The sequence below is a fragment of the Trachypithecus francoisi genome, unplaced genomic scaffold (assembly GCF_009764315.1).
Source record: "Trachypithecus francoisi isolate TF-2019V2 unplaced genomic scaffold, Tfra_2.0 Lachesis_group7, whole genome shotgun sequence".
NCBI lineage: Eukaryota > Metazoa > Chordata > Mammalia > Primates > Cercopithecidae > Trachypithecus > Trachypithecus francoisi.
The window spans coordinates 37201252-37218603 of record NW_022681472.1 but is presented as its reverse complement, the minus strand read 5'-3'; the positions used below and the strand labels follow the sequence as shown (position 1 = coordinate 37218603).

Here is a 17352-nt window from a genome sequence, read left to right as displayed (position 1 = left end):
GAGACAGAATTTCGCTCTATCGCCCGGGCTGGAGTGCAGTGGCCGGATCTCAGCTCACTGCCAGCTCCGCCTCCCGAGTTTATGCCATTCTCCTGCCTCAGCCTCCCGAGTAGCTGGGACTGCAGGTGCCTGCCACCTCGCCCGGCTAGCTTTTTGTATTTTTTAGTAGAGACGGGGTTTCACCGTGTTAGCCAGGATGGTCTCGATCTCCTGACCGCGTGATCCGCCCGTCTCGGCCTCCCAAAGTGCTGGGATTACAGGCTTGAGCCACCGTGCCCGGCCAAAATGGAAGCTTCTGAAATTGCACCCCCACACTCCTGCCTTCTTCACTGCTATCCTCTCTCCAGCCCTAGATAAGATGGTGAATAAAAAATACTGTATTTGGTGGCAGGGGAGGAGTAAGGAATGACATAAATTGGGGCTACTCAAGATGACTTTAAGACTGCAGAAGGTGATGGTTCATATGAAAGCACCATTTGATTCATGAGTCTGATCACTGCAAAATCCAAATGAATCTTAAGAGTATTTTTAGCCTAGTGAAAAATCAACTAATAACCCCAATGGTGGCTACTGTGCTTGATGTGTTATCTTTGTTAGTACAGATTAATAGAGTGTCAGGTACATGGTGTTCAGTCAGACCATATTTCGCATTCTTTCCTACCTCAATTGGGAAAGATCAGAAACTATTTGCATTTACATGGAACAGACAATGATATATGTTTAGACTTTTGTGTGTGTGTGTGTGGTAAAGTCTCACTCTGTTGCCCAGGCCAGAGTGCAGTGGCATGATCTCGGCTCACTGCAACCTCCACCTCCCAGGTTCAAGTGATTCTCCTGCCTCAGCCTCCCGAGTAGCTTGGATTACAGGTGACCACCACCACACCCAGCTAATTTTTGTAATTTTTAGTAGAGATGGGGTTTTGCCATGTTGGCTAAGATGGTCTCAAACTCCTGACCCCAGGTGATCCACACACCTTGGGCTCTCAAAGTACTGGGATTACAGGCATGAGCCACCGATTTTGTTCTGTGGCTATGTTAACTCCTACTCTTTATCATAATATAATCGGATGAGATCTAGGCTGTCTGGACATTTGGTACAATATCATGTCATCAGGCAGGATGAACAAGAAGTGGCCAGTATACTGGAGGCCTTGGTAAGACACAGTCGACACAGAATATGGGAGTTAAAGTTGGTGATGATTGAGGCAACTTCTACTCTTATAAAGTTCTTAGGGGTCCAGCTTGGTCAAGGGCATGTAAGGATATCTTTTCCAAAAGACAAATTGCTACATTTTGCCTCTTCTATCAAAATTCTTGTGAGACTCTTTGGCTTATGGTGGCAACATATTGCACATTTAGGAATGTGCTGCAGTCCATGTACTGGCCGGCATGAAAGGCTCCCTGCTTTGAGTGGAGCCTAGAGCAGGAAAGGGTCTACAGGAAGGAAGGGCTATGATATGAGCTGCCCAGATTCTTGGGTCATGTGATTGGTAAACTCCACAATGCTGGAGGTATTGGTGAGAGGAAAATATGCAGTATAATGTGTATGGTATGTGTGTGTGTGAGAGAGAAAGAGAGTGTGTGTATGTGTGTGTATGTGTGTGCATCATAGCACCAATGTCTGGGGTTGTGAAGAAAGATCATGCCATCTGTAACAGAGACTTATACACCTATTAAAACAGAGTGCCTAATGTGTTACTGGGGCCCCATAGAGACAGAATTCTTGACTATAGGATATCAAGTAACAATGTATCTGGAATTCTCCATTATGAGCCGGGTTCTGTCAGACCCACAGAGTCATCAACTCAGGTATGTCCAGCAGAAGTCCATCCTAAGATCAAACTGCGTATCTGGATTCAATCCTAAACAAGACCAGAAGTCCTAAGGAACTGTATGAGCAGGTGGTGCAGATCCCCATGTCACCCACCACCACAGCACGAGCACCCCTCCTTCAGATCATGCTCCAGACAGTATGTGGGTCCCATGTGACCAACTAAAGGAGGAGAAAAAGCCTGATCATGTTTAATGTACCAGTCAGCTCAGGGTGTGGAGGCAAGTTAAAAATGGGCAGTGGTTTCATGACACTTGGGGTGTGGGGGGGACTTGAGGAACTGGTAAGGAAAATCATATCAATGGACAAAGCTCAGAGTTGTGCACCTGTTCCCTATGTCATGTGGAGGACACAATGGCTTGGGATGGGAATATATACATACTTATGGGTGGAGGCGAATCGTCTGAAAAGCTGGTCAGGGACATGGAAGGAGAAGGACTGAAAAATTGCAGACAAGAATGTTTGGTGGAGGGGAATGTGTGTGAACTTATAGGAGTGGGCAAAATATGTGAAGATTTTTGGCTCTCATATTAATGAACACTAGAAAGCATCAATCACAGAAGAGGCACTGAACAACAGAGTAGACAAAATGACTAGGCCAGTTGACATTAGGCAGTCTTTGAGCTGATGTGATGAACACATGAATGGTGGAGCCACAGTTCAGAGATAGAAGCCATACATGGGTTCTGTCTCAGGTCTCAGTACTGACACTTCTGCAAGTCTAACCTGTCAGCAACAGGGAAAAACACCGCTCCCAATACATCTTCTTCCAGGAGGTGATCTTCAATCATAATTTTCCTTGTGGGAGGGGATCGATGTGCATCCAACATATGTGGCAGCACATTTGACATTTTCTTGAAAAATCCTGGGAATTTTAGTGCCTTCAGTGCCTACTCTTAGTACCCAGATTACCCTCAATGTTGGGTCATTTCCTGGCTTCAGCCTCATGCCTGTTAAGTTGAATGAGCATAGTCATACAAATTACTCAGGAAAACCAACCAATGAACTATGGTTTTTGTTTTGTTTTCTTTTGTTTTGCTTTTTTGACACAGTCTTGCTCTATCACCCAGGCTGGAGTTCAGTGAAGTGCAGTGGCACGATCTGAGCTCACTGCAATCTCTGCCTCCTGGGTTCAAGTGACTCTTTTGCCTCAGCCTCCCAAGTAGCTGGGACTACAGGTGCGTCCCACCATGCCCAGCTAATTTTTGTATTTTTAGTAGAGACAGGGTTTCACCATATTGGCCAGGCTGGTCTCGAACTGACCTCGTGATCTGCCTGCCTGGGTCTCCCAAAGTGCTGGGATTACAGGCATGAGACACTGCACCCAGTCAAACAATGGTATCTTTACCAGCCATATCTGGAACATTAAATCAATAGTGTAGCAAAATTTTTAGCCTCATATTAGGCATACAATGCTAGTTGCTTTATAAATGTTGAATAATTATCAATAAGACTATTGGCCTGGATAAGATATTAGAATTTGGAAATTTAACATTTTAATGGGAATTATTATAAAATGCCATGTCCCCATTCTTGTCTTAAAATAATTTAATAACTTCAGTATTTCTTAATAACTTTGTGTCAACCGATGGACATCAAGCTCTGCCTAGAATTAACAATGATGTCCGCAGGGGCTGATGGAATGTATAAGGGCATATTTGTCCTTTACTTAGCATTCGGAGTCTCCTCTTCTCTAGCTGATGGATTTGCTATTATATTCCTTGACCCCTCTTCTGACTTACAGATATCAATGGACACTGAGATGTTACAGTCAGGGTTGAAAGGAACAGAAACTAGCCTAAATTAAAGAGGATTTAGAAGATATTTGGTGTTCTCATGGCAATGACGGCTCTCTAAGCTTTTGGGAAGTTGAGCTGGCACCTGGAAAAGTGTCAGTAACAGGGCTGTGTGTGCGTGTGCACGCATGTGTGTAACATGATCTCTGTTTTCTCTGTCCCATTCTCTTTTTCCATTGTGCACATGACTTAAGATGGTTGTTCTAGCCCTTACTAAACTTAACTTTTACTTCAAATGTCAAGTACCATCTATAAAGTCTCTCTGGTGTTTAGTTCAAACTATCAAGAATGAAAATGATCTTCAAACAGCCAATAGATTGGCTTTTTCTGAATCATCTTCGGACAGAGAAAGAGAGAGACCTGGTCACAAAAGTTCCATGGCATAAACACAGCTGTCCAGACCCAGCCCTTACACATTGCTTTGTGCCTGGCAGGTCCTAGGGAAGGAGAGTAACATTTAGTTTTGATTCTAAATTAGTGTTGGAAAAGATATACCTAGTTCTGCTAAACACTCTTCTATGTTTCCATTTTCATCCTGATTTATTTACATTTAAGAATGCTTTTCTGCTTTAGATGATACTCAAGGAAGATTGCAAGGATTAGAGTTCCTTATTTTATTTCCTGACTTTTCTCATTTCATTCTCTACCCAGAATTGTATTAAAAATAAGTTCCCATACTACTTCAGGGAATACCAACATACACATGAAACTACTTTTCTCTGAGATAAACTTATCTCAGACAGAATGGTTGACCAGCTCCAAGGAACATGGAAGTCTGTTTCTTGTGAAAATTTCGAAGAATATTTGAAGGAGCTGGGTGAGCTATGTTTACTTGCATATCATATCCAGTAAAAATGGGCATTTTGATAGCACAGAACTTGCTCTGTATAAAATAATATTAATCTTGGACTCCCTCATTTTTCACATAGGAAAAAATAAATATTGATTCAGTACCAAGATATAGTTCTGTGCAAAACTACTTTGGAGTTGACAATCATCCCTCATATAAGTTACCATGAATTTACAGAAACAAAGCAGGCATGTATCATATACTAAACAGCAAGTGATTTTGATAAATATTTTAAAACAAAAAAATACAACTATATTAAAAATGATTATTTTGTAAACATTTGCTCTAAGCTTTAAGGGATCTTCAGAATAGGGTTCAGAATAGATCTTGTTTTTCAGCCTCTGCTGGCTGCTGGCTTTCCTTAGTGTGTGCCTGCAATGCTCCAAACTTTGCTCCCATTTTCACTCTGCTCTCTCTTCGTCTGTAGTTTAGCATCCCTCTTCCTCCCTCTTAAAAGGAAACTTGTGATTATGTTTGAGGTCTGCTCTGATAATCCAGGATAAACTCCCCATCGCAAGATCCTTAAATTAACCACATCTGCAAAGTCCCCTAACATGTAAAGGTAACATTCACAGGTTTGAGGGATTAGGATGTGAATATCCTCAGGAACTATATGCAATCTGTCACATCCTGTGATCATGTTTTATAATATGAATCCCATGAACTGCATTATAGTATTTTCCCAATATATTTTCCCTTAGAATTTTAACTTAGGTATTGCAGTATATGTAATGCTATTTCTACTGAAAATACTCCTACATGTGCTGCACAGAACTGTATATACAAGGATGTTCACTGCATAGTTATTTGTAATAACAAAAACTGAAACAAATGAATTTCTCATCAACATGGAGACAGACAAAATAAGTTTTGGTCTCTGCACACTGGAATATTATGTACTATGAAAAAGTATATATCTATAATGGCATGGAAAATTTTCAAGACGTACAGATAAGGGGAAAAAGCAAGTTGAAAAACAAAAGATATAACATTTATATTTTTTAAATCCTATAAATAATGGTGATGGTTGCACAACATTGTGATGTACTCAATACCACTGAATTGTAACTTCAAATGGTAAATTTATGTTATGAATATTTTACCACAATAAAAACCTACATCATTGAGGAAAAAAACCCATATATGTATACATGTAAGAATATAAGTGAAGAGTTAAATATCTGGCAAAATCTGTACCCAAGTATTTTGTTTGTATGTGAGTGGATATAATTAAAAATAGGGAGATGGTTGATAGCTTTAATCAGATTTTCAAAGAGGTCCCCAAATCAACAAGATTAATAACTACTGGACTAGTGAAAAAGAATAATCACTAAACAAAAACTAGAGACAGATTTTTTTTCTGCAAAAATAGTCTATTTTAATATGTAATGGTGGAGCTGCTAGCTTGGGATATGTGAACTCATGCACCATTAAATCTGTTCAACTCACAAATCTCCTAGTTAGCAAAGAATTATACAGAGAATGTTGAGTTTTTGGAGTCAACAACAGATTTAAGTATTGTATTGTAATGTAATGCATTTGTAATTCTTTATATGAAAAGATAATACTCCTTTTATCTGGTTTCCAGGTATAGGAAGAGCCAGCAGGAAACTGGGCTGTTTGGCAAAACCCACTGTGACCATCAGTACAGATGGAGATGTCATCACAGTAAAAACCAAAAGCATCTTTAAAAATAATGAGATCTCCTTTAAGCTGGGAGAAGAGTTTGAGGAAATCACACCAAGTGGCCACAAAACAAAGGTGAGGCCTCCGACAGTCTTTCAGACACATTTCAAAAGAATATTAGATATCATCCTAGGTAAGTAAGCAATTCTAGCAAACATATCTAAAGTCCTTAAGAGAAACTTTTGTCTAAAACATAGGTCTAAGGATGTCATATGTGAAGACAGAAATCTTCTGGGATGCTTGTGAAAAATGCCTCCTGCTCACTGCCATCCCCAGAGGCCCTGAAAATTGCATTCTTAATGAATCTGATGCAGATGCTTAGCAGACCACATTTTGAGAATAATTTCCCTAGATTACCGCTTAGTCCTCTCAGAAACAAAAGTTTTCCTTACCCATTTTGTAGCAGTTTTCTACACAGAGAATTGCAGTGAATAAACCTCATATTAGCTGGTATTGGTAAGGTTATGCCACTATAACAATGAACCACAAGCCTGGAGTGAGTTAACACAATGTGGATTTATTTCTAACTTACAGTACATACATAGTGTCGGGTGGCATTGGGGAAGTTTGTGTGTGTGTAGTGGAGTAAACAGGAAATCTGCTCCTCCTAATCTCTCAGGGATCCAGGCCAAAAGAGGTTCAACTACCTTGTAGCTGCACCTGTGGACACTGTGGTCTTCTCCAACACCAAAGTAGACAAAGAGACATGGGCTTTTCATTGTCTCATCCTGAAAGTGCCACACAGAGTTTTCATTCATATCTCAGGGGCACATATCTCAGGAATATATTATTTATTTATAATATGTAATTTACTTCTATACTGATCGTTTACAGTCTTTTTCCCTACATCAGAAGGTAAGCTCATCCAAAACAGGATGTCCTGTCTGTTTCACAGAACCCCGTGCTTGGTCATGACAGTTGTTCAATAAATATTTATTATTTGAATGAATGAACTCAATAGAGGATGGTTAAACTATATGGAGGGTAATATCCTGATAAAAGGAACTATCATGCCACTGTAATAGTCGGTTACTAAATGAATATGAGAGTTTAAATTCTTATACCATATAAAATGGAAGAAAATTTTTGACTTAAATGCCTAATATGGATTTCTATGCTAAATTCTTAGCAATCTACTAGAATAAAAAAGCTAGGTTGGGTGCAGCAGCTCATGTCTGTAATCCCAGCACTTTGAGAGGCCAAAGGGAGAGGACTGCTTGATGCCAGGAGTCCAAGACCAGCCTGAGCAACATAGTGAGATCCCGCCTCTACAAAAAACACAAAGATTAGCTACTGTGGTGGTGTGTGCCTATAGCTGTAGCTACTCAGGAGGCTAAGGTGGGAGGATTGCTGGAGCACAGGAGGTTGAAGCTGCAGTGAGTCATGATTGATTGCACCACCGCATTCCAGCCTGGATGACACAGTGATATCCTATCTCCAAAAACAACAGCAACAACAACAAAAAACTGGAAAATATTATTGGGATAAGAAGAGTAAAGAGGCCTTCTTTCTTTTAAGTAAGCTCATATAATGGGAGTTTGAATTAGTTTCCCATGTATTATTATTAGTATTTTTTTTTTACTGAGAAAGGGTCTCTGTTGCCCAGGCTGGAGTGCTGTGGTACAATCTTGGCTCACTGCAACCTCAACTACCCGGGCTCAAGTGATTCTCCCACTTCAACCTCACAAGTAGGTGGGACTACAGGCATGTGGCACCACACCTGGCTAATTTTTTATTTTTTATAGACATGGGAGTCTCACTGTGTTGTCCAGGCTGAAGTTTCACACTTATTTTGAAAGTTAAAATGTATTTGTAATTCTTTATGCAAAAAGATAATACTCTGCTTACACAGTCAAAGATAAAACGAACATTTCATGGCCAGGTGCAGTGGCTCATGCCTGTGATCCCAGCACTTTTGGAGGCCAATGTGGGTAGATTACAAGGTCAGGAGATCGAGACCATCCTGGCCAACATGGTGAAACACCATCTTTACTAAAAATACAAAAATTAGCTGGGCATAGTGGTACGTGCCTATAATCCCAGCTATTTGGGAGGCTGAGCAGCAGGAGAATTGCTTGAACCAGGGAGTCAGAGGTTGCAGTGAGCCGAGATCTCGCCATTGCACTCTAGCCTAGGTGACGAGAGTGAAACTCTGTCTCAAAAAAAAAAAAAAAAGAAAGAAAGAAAGAACATTTTACTTATTCTTCAAGATAATATTACAGTTTTACTATTGTAAAACCTGTTTTCTTCAGCAGAATTAGCCAACAAATTTACTGCTGACAAAGTCTTAAAATACATAGGGTTGTCCCAAATGTCCATCAGTGACAGACTGGATTAAGAAAATGTGGCATATATACACCATGGAATACTATGCAGCCATAAAAAAGGATGAGTTTGTGTCCTTTGTAGGGACATGGATGCAGCTGAAAACCATCATTCTCAGCAAACTATCGCAAGAACAGAAAACCAAACACTGCATGTTCTCACGCATAGGTGGGAACTGACCAATGAGATCACTTGGACTCGGGAAGGGGAACATCACACACCGGGGCCTATTGTGGGGAGGGGGGAAGGGGGAAGGATTGCATTGGGAGTTATACCAGATGTAAATGATGAGTTGATGGGTGCTGATGAGTTGATGGGTGCAGCACACCAACATGGCACAAGTATACATATGTAACAAACCTGCACATTATGCACATGTACCCTAGAACTTAAAGTATAAAAATAAATAAATAAATAATAAAAATAAATAAATAAATAAATAAATAGGGTTGTCAACACCATTCTAAAACTACCTGAGAGTATTACAACAGCTAAAAAGAATTTGCCACCTGATAAAATTTTAGGGTTGAAATACGACAAGCTGATCTGAATTTAGTTTTTTCTGTTTTTCAGAGTAAAGTAACCTTAGATAAGGAGTCCCTGATTCAAGTTCAGAACTGGGATGGCAAAGAAACCACCATAACGAGAAAGCTGGTGGATGGGAAAATGGTGGTGGTGAGTGAGCTGGTCCTCTCTATCTTCCCACCTTCTGCATAACGAATATAAAATCACCCAAATAACTTGTTTTAAAACAATGAAAATGAATGCCATTTTCCTTGTTCTCGTAGTTTAAAAGAATGAGAAAAAAATTATGAGATAACTGTATAATCACAAGTATTATACAAAATGTGTGTAGATTGAGGAACTAAAAAACTAAAGAGAATGAAAATACTATGCAGCCTAATCCTTTTGACTCTACAGGTAAACCAAAGCAAGCATGTATTTGTGCAACGAAGATATTAGCAGGGGTTGAGGGTTGTTGCCAATCCTCTCCTCCACTCCAGGATTAACTTCTCACTGTTTTTCCATTTCAACACCAAACAAAAACATGAAAAGGAAATCTAGACCAGGGATAAGAAGCTGAAGTGGTGTTTTTTTGGTGTATGAATGAGTTACATGTCACTACCATGTCCCTATGTTTTCATATATTAATATTATTTCCCCAACTTCTACAATAATCCTGTAAGGTAAGGCTTATTATCCCATTTAACAGTGAGGAAACTGAAATTCAGACATTGACTTACCTAAGGATATGCAGCTAGAAAAATGTGGTGGTACTGAGATGAGCAGTCAGATTGTTTTCACTGACAATCTATATTTTATAGAATCCAACCTACTCCCTTTCAGATGGTTTCCCAGGTCACCTTCCCCACTCTCCAGAGTAGAAGGATGTGTGTTCATGATTTTCCTCCTCCCAAACCCCCACCTATACCAAAATGAATAAAAAGGTAACTTTCTACATAATATAAAATAGTTTTAAGGGAATATGCAAGATTCGTGTGTAGGTTACAAAAATCTAAACTCATTTCTTAATACAGTGATTTTTTTTCTTTCTACGATGAAGGGTACATTTTATTCCTTATAAAGTCACAAGGGGAAGACTAAGGATGATTGATTTTATTGCTGTTTATAATGACATACGCCAATAAACAGAAAGCTTTTATAGTTCATTAGAAAGAACACTACACTCAGAATCCAAGGATGTGGATTTCCACCCCTGCCATTCAGTACTTATGTGACTTTGGACAATTCATTAAATCTCTTCAATATTCAGATTCCTTGCCTTCAAGATGTAGACAGTGTCTTTGTCAAAGGTTTTATGAGAGAATTAAGTATTGTCATGTGTATATTAGTGCCCTGAAACCATAAAATACTACGTCAATGTAACCTAGTATTATCATTTAGAAAATGTAGAGTATGTAAAATAGCAAAATTCATCAATGTTGACATTTAAAATATTTAAATAAAAACTTCAAATTTCAAATTGTTTACCTTGCTTTATACATATATAAACATTATATATACCCTAAATATATCACATATATGTGATTTGCCACATATAGGTTATATAGAACATGGCAAAACCAGCTAACAGATAGGTCCTATCTATAGTCTATATAGATCTCATATATATATATATATATATATTTTTTTTTTTTTTTTTTTTTTTTTTTTGAGACAGAGTCTTGCTTTGTCACCCTGGCTGGAGTACAGTGGTTCAATCTTGGCTCACTGCAACATCCACCTCCAGGGTTCAGGTGCTTCTCCTGCCTCAGTCTTCTGAGTAGCTGGGACTACAGGTGAGTGCCACCATCCCCGGCTAATTTTTGTATTTTTAGTAGAGACAGGGTTTCACCATGTTGGCCAGGCTGGTCTTGAACTCCTGACCTCAGGTGATGCACCCACCTTGGCCTCCCAAAGTGCTGGGATTATAGGTGTGAGCCACCGTGCCCAGCCTCTCTTTCAATATTTTTAAGGAATGTATGTGTAGATAGTACTTAGTTTGCGCTTTTCTAAATGTTAGTTTCTCCAACTATACTGAAATACCTCATCTTTCTTTTGTCTTGTAGGAAAGCGCTGTGAACAGTGTTATCTGTACACGAACATACGAGAAAGTATCATCAAATTCAGTCTCAAACTCTTAAGGCTTTCTCAAGCTGTCCTCCAAACTACTGAGGTTGTTTAAATAAAACTCCAAAGTAAAATATTAAAACTGTTAATATGAGAGAGCCTTTCTTTGCATAAGTGTCAATAATTTTGCTTACCAAGTTGCACATGCCTGTATCATGTAGTACTTTGGCATTGACAGCCATGAGAATTCAGGATGATATATCCTGTTCAATTCAAGTCTGGGATAATATTTTCAGAGAGGCACTTCATGTTGATTTTTTTTCTTATTATGCATTTTATGTCCACCCTAAATTCAACATAATCTGCACTTTATTGGGAAAATAATATTTTTTAATAAATAGAATACAGCACACCTCGTAGGTATACCTCAGTTATATATATGAAAAGATAAGAAACATGTCTAGAACTAAGGCAGTAATTGACATTCTAATGTAATACCAAACTGTTATGACAGAGAACACCATATCTACTACCAACATCACTGAAAGCCACTACAAATAATATTCTGTTTTATTAGCACAAAATCTCACGCACTATTAGGCTTAGGAGGGATTTTAGAAACTGTGTGGACTGAACACCTTTTTTGCGGATGGGGGAACAGGCCCGAGTCAGTTAACTGTACACTTTACTATCACTCAGATGGTTTCAGGAAGAATTAGAACCAGAATCCATGTTGCCCAGTTATTAACTTTACAACCATAACAAAGTGACCTTAGATTACAACGGTTAGGTAGAAAGAGGTTCATGGTGTACAATTATGAACCAAGTGTAATACTACATTATACTAATGAATAAACAAGCTTCCATTTGTCTTAAAATGTGTAGCAGGATGCCATAGCTGAGTCCAGATGAGGATATAGAGTTTTACCATTTGAATGTGAGGGCTGTCGTTGCTTATTTGTCTGAACTGACATATGGGGGATCTCAGTCATCTGGTAGATGTGGGAGAAGTGCTTGTTTATTTTTTGGTGTACTTTAGTGACAAAGAGGACAGTGGAAGGCATAGAAAGATATCTGTATCCCGAGATACTAGGACTGGACAGAGAGAGGATTTGAGACAGATGCTGAAGGAGCTGTTTTCCTGAGGCCTTGTGCATGGCTGTGGATGTGAGCAGCTCTATTGCAGCCCTAGGTAACGGCTTGCTGCAAAGACAGAGGAGAAGCAGTCCCCTATTGGAAAGGAGCCCAGCACTGCTCTGACACCTCCAGAGTCAGTAGCTATGGGAACTTTGAAAAACAGTGCTCCTGGCTTTGGCATTAGGGTGTCTTACCTGCTGTGGTCATGAAGATACTCTTGTAGGCAATAAGAACCAACGCAGGAAGCCTTGTAATGAAGGGATAGTTAGGAGATACCAGGAGAACCCAGGAAAGACATCCCTGATGACTCTCAGGAACACCTGGGGGCCAGGGAGTGGGAGAAGAATGGACTTTGCAAGGGCTAGAGTTTTTCATGAATAGGAGCATGACATTGGATGTAGATGTTAATATGATTTCATTTGTCAACAATCTGATAAAATCTAGGGACATTTGAGTACTCAACTGAAAAAACAACCCACAAAAATACAACAGCAACTGCACATTTCCAGGAGAGATGAGCAGCATGGCTCCTGTCTTCTCATTTCCTTTCTGCAGTTGAGAATCATTAAAGTAGAAAGTCATTCACTGTGGTTGATCGAAGTGCATGTCTCTCAGGGATGGTTGGAAAACTGATCTAAATAAACCAAATCCAACAAGACATACCACGGCTCCAAAGTGATGTTGTAATTCAGGGTTTGCTGCACATCTACTGTGCTCCAGGCACTGCATGAGAGCTGGGGATAGAAGGAGAATTAAGTCATACTTGCTGCTCTTGATCAACTCCACAGAGAAGTGATATATTGGAAAGATATCACATGGGCGCACTAATCTCCAGGAATGTATAAGCAACAGATTATAAAACAAATGTTTCTTTTCTTTTCTTTTTCTTTTTTTTCTTTTTAGATGGAATCTTGCTCTGTTGTCCAGGCTGGAGCACAGCGGTGCAATCTTGGCTTTCCGCAACCTCCGCCTCCCAGGTTCAAGCGATTCTCCTGCCTCAGCCTCCTGAGTAGCTGGGATTACAGGTACACACCACCATGCCTGGCTATTTTTGTATTTTTAGTAGGGACGGGATTTTGTCATGTTGGTCAGGCTGGTCTGGAACTCCTGACCTCAAGCGATCCCCCCACCACAGCCTCCCAAAGTGCTGGGATTATAGGCGTAAGCCATACACCCGGCCATAAAACAGATGCTTCTACTTGGAAAGAAAGATCTAAAACTACTTTCTTGGTGAATAATTGCCTTGCCCAGGATGAAAGACAACTAGCAATAGGGCAGCAGACATATCAGCACAAATGGACTCCTATCACTCCTTTTCATGACATCTCTCTTTCTGGGCCACAGCCTCAATGCAGTTTGTATTAATTCAGCTCAAGTCAGTAACCAACAGTCAAGATATTTAAGGAATATGGAGTTATTCCTAGTGAGGCATAACCTATTCTTTTTAAGCTGGGAAAAGTTTGGGGTTTTAAACAAAATCATATTATTTGATTCAGATGTAGCCAAAATATTGCTAGAACAGAAATTTTAAAAAACACCGAATAAAGAAAGAGAAGGCATTTAGGTTTATTTAAACAGTAGAGTTAATGTTGAGTATTTCCTGTCTATAAGTTTGGGAAAATAATTATTTGAATAAGTCAGTTGACAACCTGAGATGGAAAATGAAATAATAACAATGATAACAGCTGTTTGTTGAGTCTTGCTAAGTGCCAGGCATTATGTTTAAATTTTCTATGTAAAACTTCATTTTCTCTTTGAGATTAAACTGAGACTCAGATAGGTTAAATTGTTTGCTTAAAGTTCCTCAGCTAATTAATACCAAGGCCAGACTTCAAAATAGGTCTTAATTTCTGGAGAAGCATGCCAGAATACATCTCCAGAAATCAAGAAAATAATTATTAGAGTTTCTTTTAGAGTCTTTTTATGTAATAATGAATATGATAAATAAATGCATTGTTAAAACCACTAACCTGAACTTGTAAAGTCTGAGAAATCCACCCTACATGAACTCTCATGCCCTGAACTGATCAGAAAGATTATTTTTTGGAGCTGAAGATTTAAGAAGCAGAAAACGACTGGGTGCAGTGGCTCACGCCTGTAATCCTAGCACTTTAGGAGGCCAAGGTGGGCAGATCACTGGAGGTCAGGAGTTCGACACCAGCCTGACCAACATGGTGAAACTCTGTCTCTACTGAAAATATAAAAATTAGCAGGGCATGGTGACATACGCCTGTAATCCCAGCTACTTGGGAGGTTGAGAGAGAAGAATCGCTTGAACTTGGGAGGCGGAGGATACAGTGAGCCGAGATTGCGCCATCGCACTCCAGCCTGGGTGACAAAAGCAGAACTCTCTCTCTCTCTCTCACACACACACGCAAAAGAAGAAGAAGACAACCAAATGTTGATTAATTGTGTTGCAGTGGCACCTCCCACCATGGTATCCCATCTACACAACAGTTACCACAGAGCTCCTTAAAGACACTCATACTCCTTTCATTTATTTCTCATACTTTAGTGAAGGAAGTATCTTCTGGGCCTAGCATATGATAGACTATTCCCAAATTCTAATTTCCTTAAGATTTTGGATTCCTTCTCTATGTCAGACCAAGGAAATTCTAGAATCTCAGTCTCATTAAATATCAGTCTGCTGTTGAGCCCAAGTTTCAATTAACCAAGTCAATTAACCAAGTAAATTGTTAGAGATAAATTGTTAGAATAAATTGCTAGCTGCACAAGCTAACAATTAAATGAAGAGTGGTAAATGAAGTCATATGAATAAAGTTGGACTGATCAAGTGTTGTAGTTCGTTCTCCTTGGTTTAATATCCTTAGAATCCACTCCTCTCAGTCCCCTCACAATGTGATGCCCTGCACTGCCTCAGAACTCTGCAGAGAGTACCCACTAGCAAGAAGGCTCTTGCCATATGTGATCCCATAACCCTGGACTTCCCAGACTCCACAACTGTAAGAACCACAGAAGACCTTGAATAACCGAAGCAATCTTGAGCAAAAAGAAAAGGACAAAGCTAGAGTCGTCACACTATTTGACTTCAAAACATGCTACAAGGTTATAGTAACTCAAAAACAGACACATAAACCAATGGAACAGAATGGAGAACCCATAAATAAATCCATGTATTTATAGTCAACTGACTTTTCATAATGGCATCAAGAATATTCAGTGCAAAAAGGATAGTATTTTCAATAAATGGTGCCGAGAAAACTGTATATCCATATGCCAGGTCTTTAAATTCTTTAAATGAACATCTTTAAATTATTTTAGAGTATAATGTTTCCTCCAGGGTCAGACCTCACCCTTGTCCTCCAGGAACATGGGGAGATCTTATCTAGTTTTGGTTGTAGTGGCAACCATGTATGGTTGCAGTGAGTCCTAGGGAGAGGGGCACCTTCTTGCAAGGCAACTACTCCAGATAACGCCATCAAGCAAAAAGAGTCAGTCTTTTCAGACACTTAAAGGCAGTTTGCTTCTACTGTCAAGAGAGACTCAGAGTGATTCTAGAGCTCCAAATTTTCAGCTTCTTCTATGATCACCCAGATGTCCCCATTTCAAGCATCATTCTTTCCCAATGAAAGCCCTAGTTTTCAAGTGAGAAACTTAGTGAAGACGTGAATTCAACTTACATTGTAACTGTACCCCACACAACTAAATTTTGCATCTCATTGTCAGCAAAGTCAGCTCTGCCATTATAAAAATATTAATTTTAGGCCCTTGCAGATGCTTTTTAGTTCTCTGAACGTGACTTAAACTAAGAGTATAATCATATGAGTTTGTCATTTTCTTTGGATAAGCACTCCACAGCTTTCAAAAGAAGTTATTCCACTACATTCTTGCCTTCATGGACAAGTGCTACAGCCATCAAGATACACACTTAATCAAAATCAATACAGATAATAATTAGGCTGACTGTGATGCCATTACCACTTCATTTTCTATTAGCAAGGAGCTCAACCCTACTTTGAAGACCAAGGATGCAACCAACTTAAACCATAAATCTCATCTGCTATGGTTTGAAAGTTTGTCCCCACTAACACTCATGTTAAAACTTAATCCCCAATGTGGCAGTATTCAGAGATGGGACATTTAAGAGGAGATTAGGCCATGAAGGTTCTGCCCTCAAGAATAGATTAGTCCATTTATGGATCAATGAATTAATGAATGACTGAATTACGGTGGCTTTGTAAGAAGAGTATGAGAGACTTGAGTTAGCATGCTCAGTCCCCTCACAATGTGATGCCCTGCACTGCCTCAGAACTCTGCAGAGAGTACCTACCAGCAAGAAGGCTCTTGCCATATGTGATCCCATAACCCTGGACTTCCCAGACTCCATAACTGTAAGAACCACAGAAGACCCTGAATAGCCAAAGCAATCTTGAGCAAAAAGAAAAGGACAAAGCTTGACTCGTCACACTATTTCACTTCAAAATATGCTACAAGGTTATAGTAACTCAAAAACAGACACATAAACCAATGGAACAGAATGGAGAACCCAGAAATAAATCCATGTATTTATAGTCAACTGACTTTTGATAATGCCATCAAGGATATTCAGTGGAGAAAGGATAGTATTTTCAATAAATGATACTGAGAAAACTGTATATCCATATGTAGAAATCAAAAACAAGACCCTTTTCTTTCACCAAATACAAAAATCAAATCAAAATGGACTAAAGCCTTAAATGTAAGGCCTGACACTACAAAACTACTGGAAGAAAGTGTTGGAGAAATGAATTGGCCTGGGCAAAGATTTTTTGGGTAAGACCATAAAAGCACAGGCAACAAATACGAAATTAGACAAATGAAATCACATCAAGCCAAAAAGCTTCTGTGTAGCAAAGGAAGCAATCAACAGAGTAAAGAGACAACCTACAGAATGGGAGAAAATATTTGCAAACTGTTCATCCATCAAGGGATTAATAAACAACATATCTATGGAACTCAAACAGCTCTACAGAAAAAAGCAAATAATCTGATTAAAAATGGGCAAACCATCTGAATAGACATCTCTCAAAAGAAGACATACAAATGGCCAACAGGCACATGCAAAAATACTCAGCATCACTAGTTATTATGGAATGCAAATCCAAACCACAATGAGATATAATTTTATCCCAGTTAAAATGTATGTTATCAAAAAG

At 39.3% G+C, this 17352-nt stretch overlaps 1 protein-coding gene across 2 annotated transcripts; it reads left to right on the top strand.

The window, feature by feature from the left end:
• Positions 1-1790: 1790 nt before the first annotated feature.
• On the top strand, positions 1791-11201 carry FABP12 (fatty acid binding protein 12). 2 transcript variants are annotated; one of them, XM_033202542.1, is made up of 5 exons: positions 1791-1809; positions 4279-4444; positions 6066-6238; positions 9062-9163; positions 11059-11201. In XM_033202542.1, exons 2-5 carry the CDS (start codon positions 4372-4374, stop codon positions 11131-11133), a joined length of 423 nt encoding a protein of 140 aa, XP_033058433.1. In that variant the 5' UTR covers positions 1791-1809; positions 4279-4371; the 3' UTR covers positions 11134-11201. The 2 variants fall into 2 exon arrangements, with proteins under 2 accessions (XP_033058433.1, XP_033058434.1); XM_033202543.1 differs by lacking the exons at positions 1791-1809; positions 4279-4444 and adding an exon at positions 1894-2052.
• The last annotated feature ends 6151 nt before the right edge of the window (positions 11202-17352 follow it).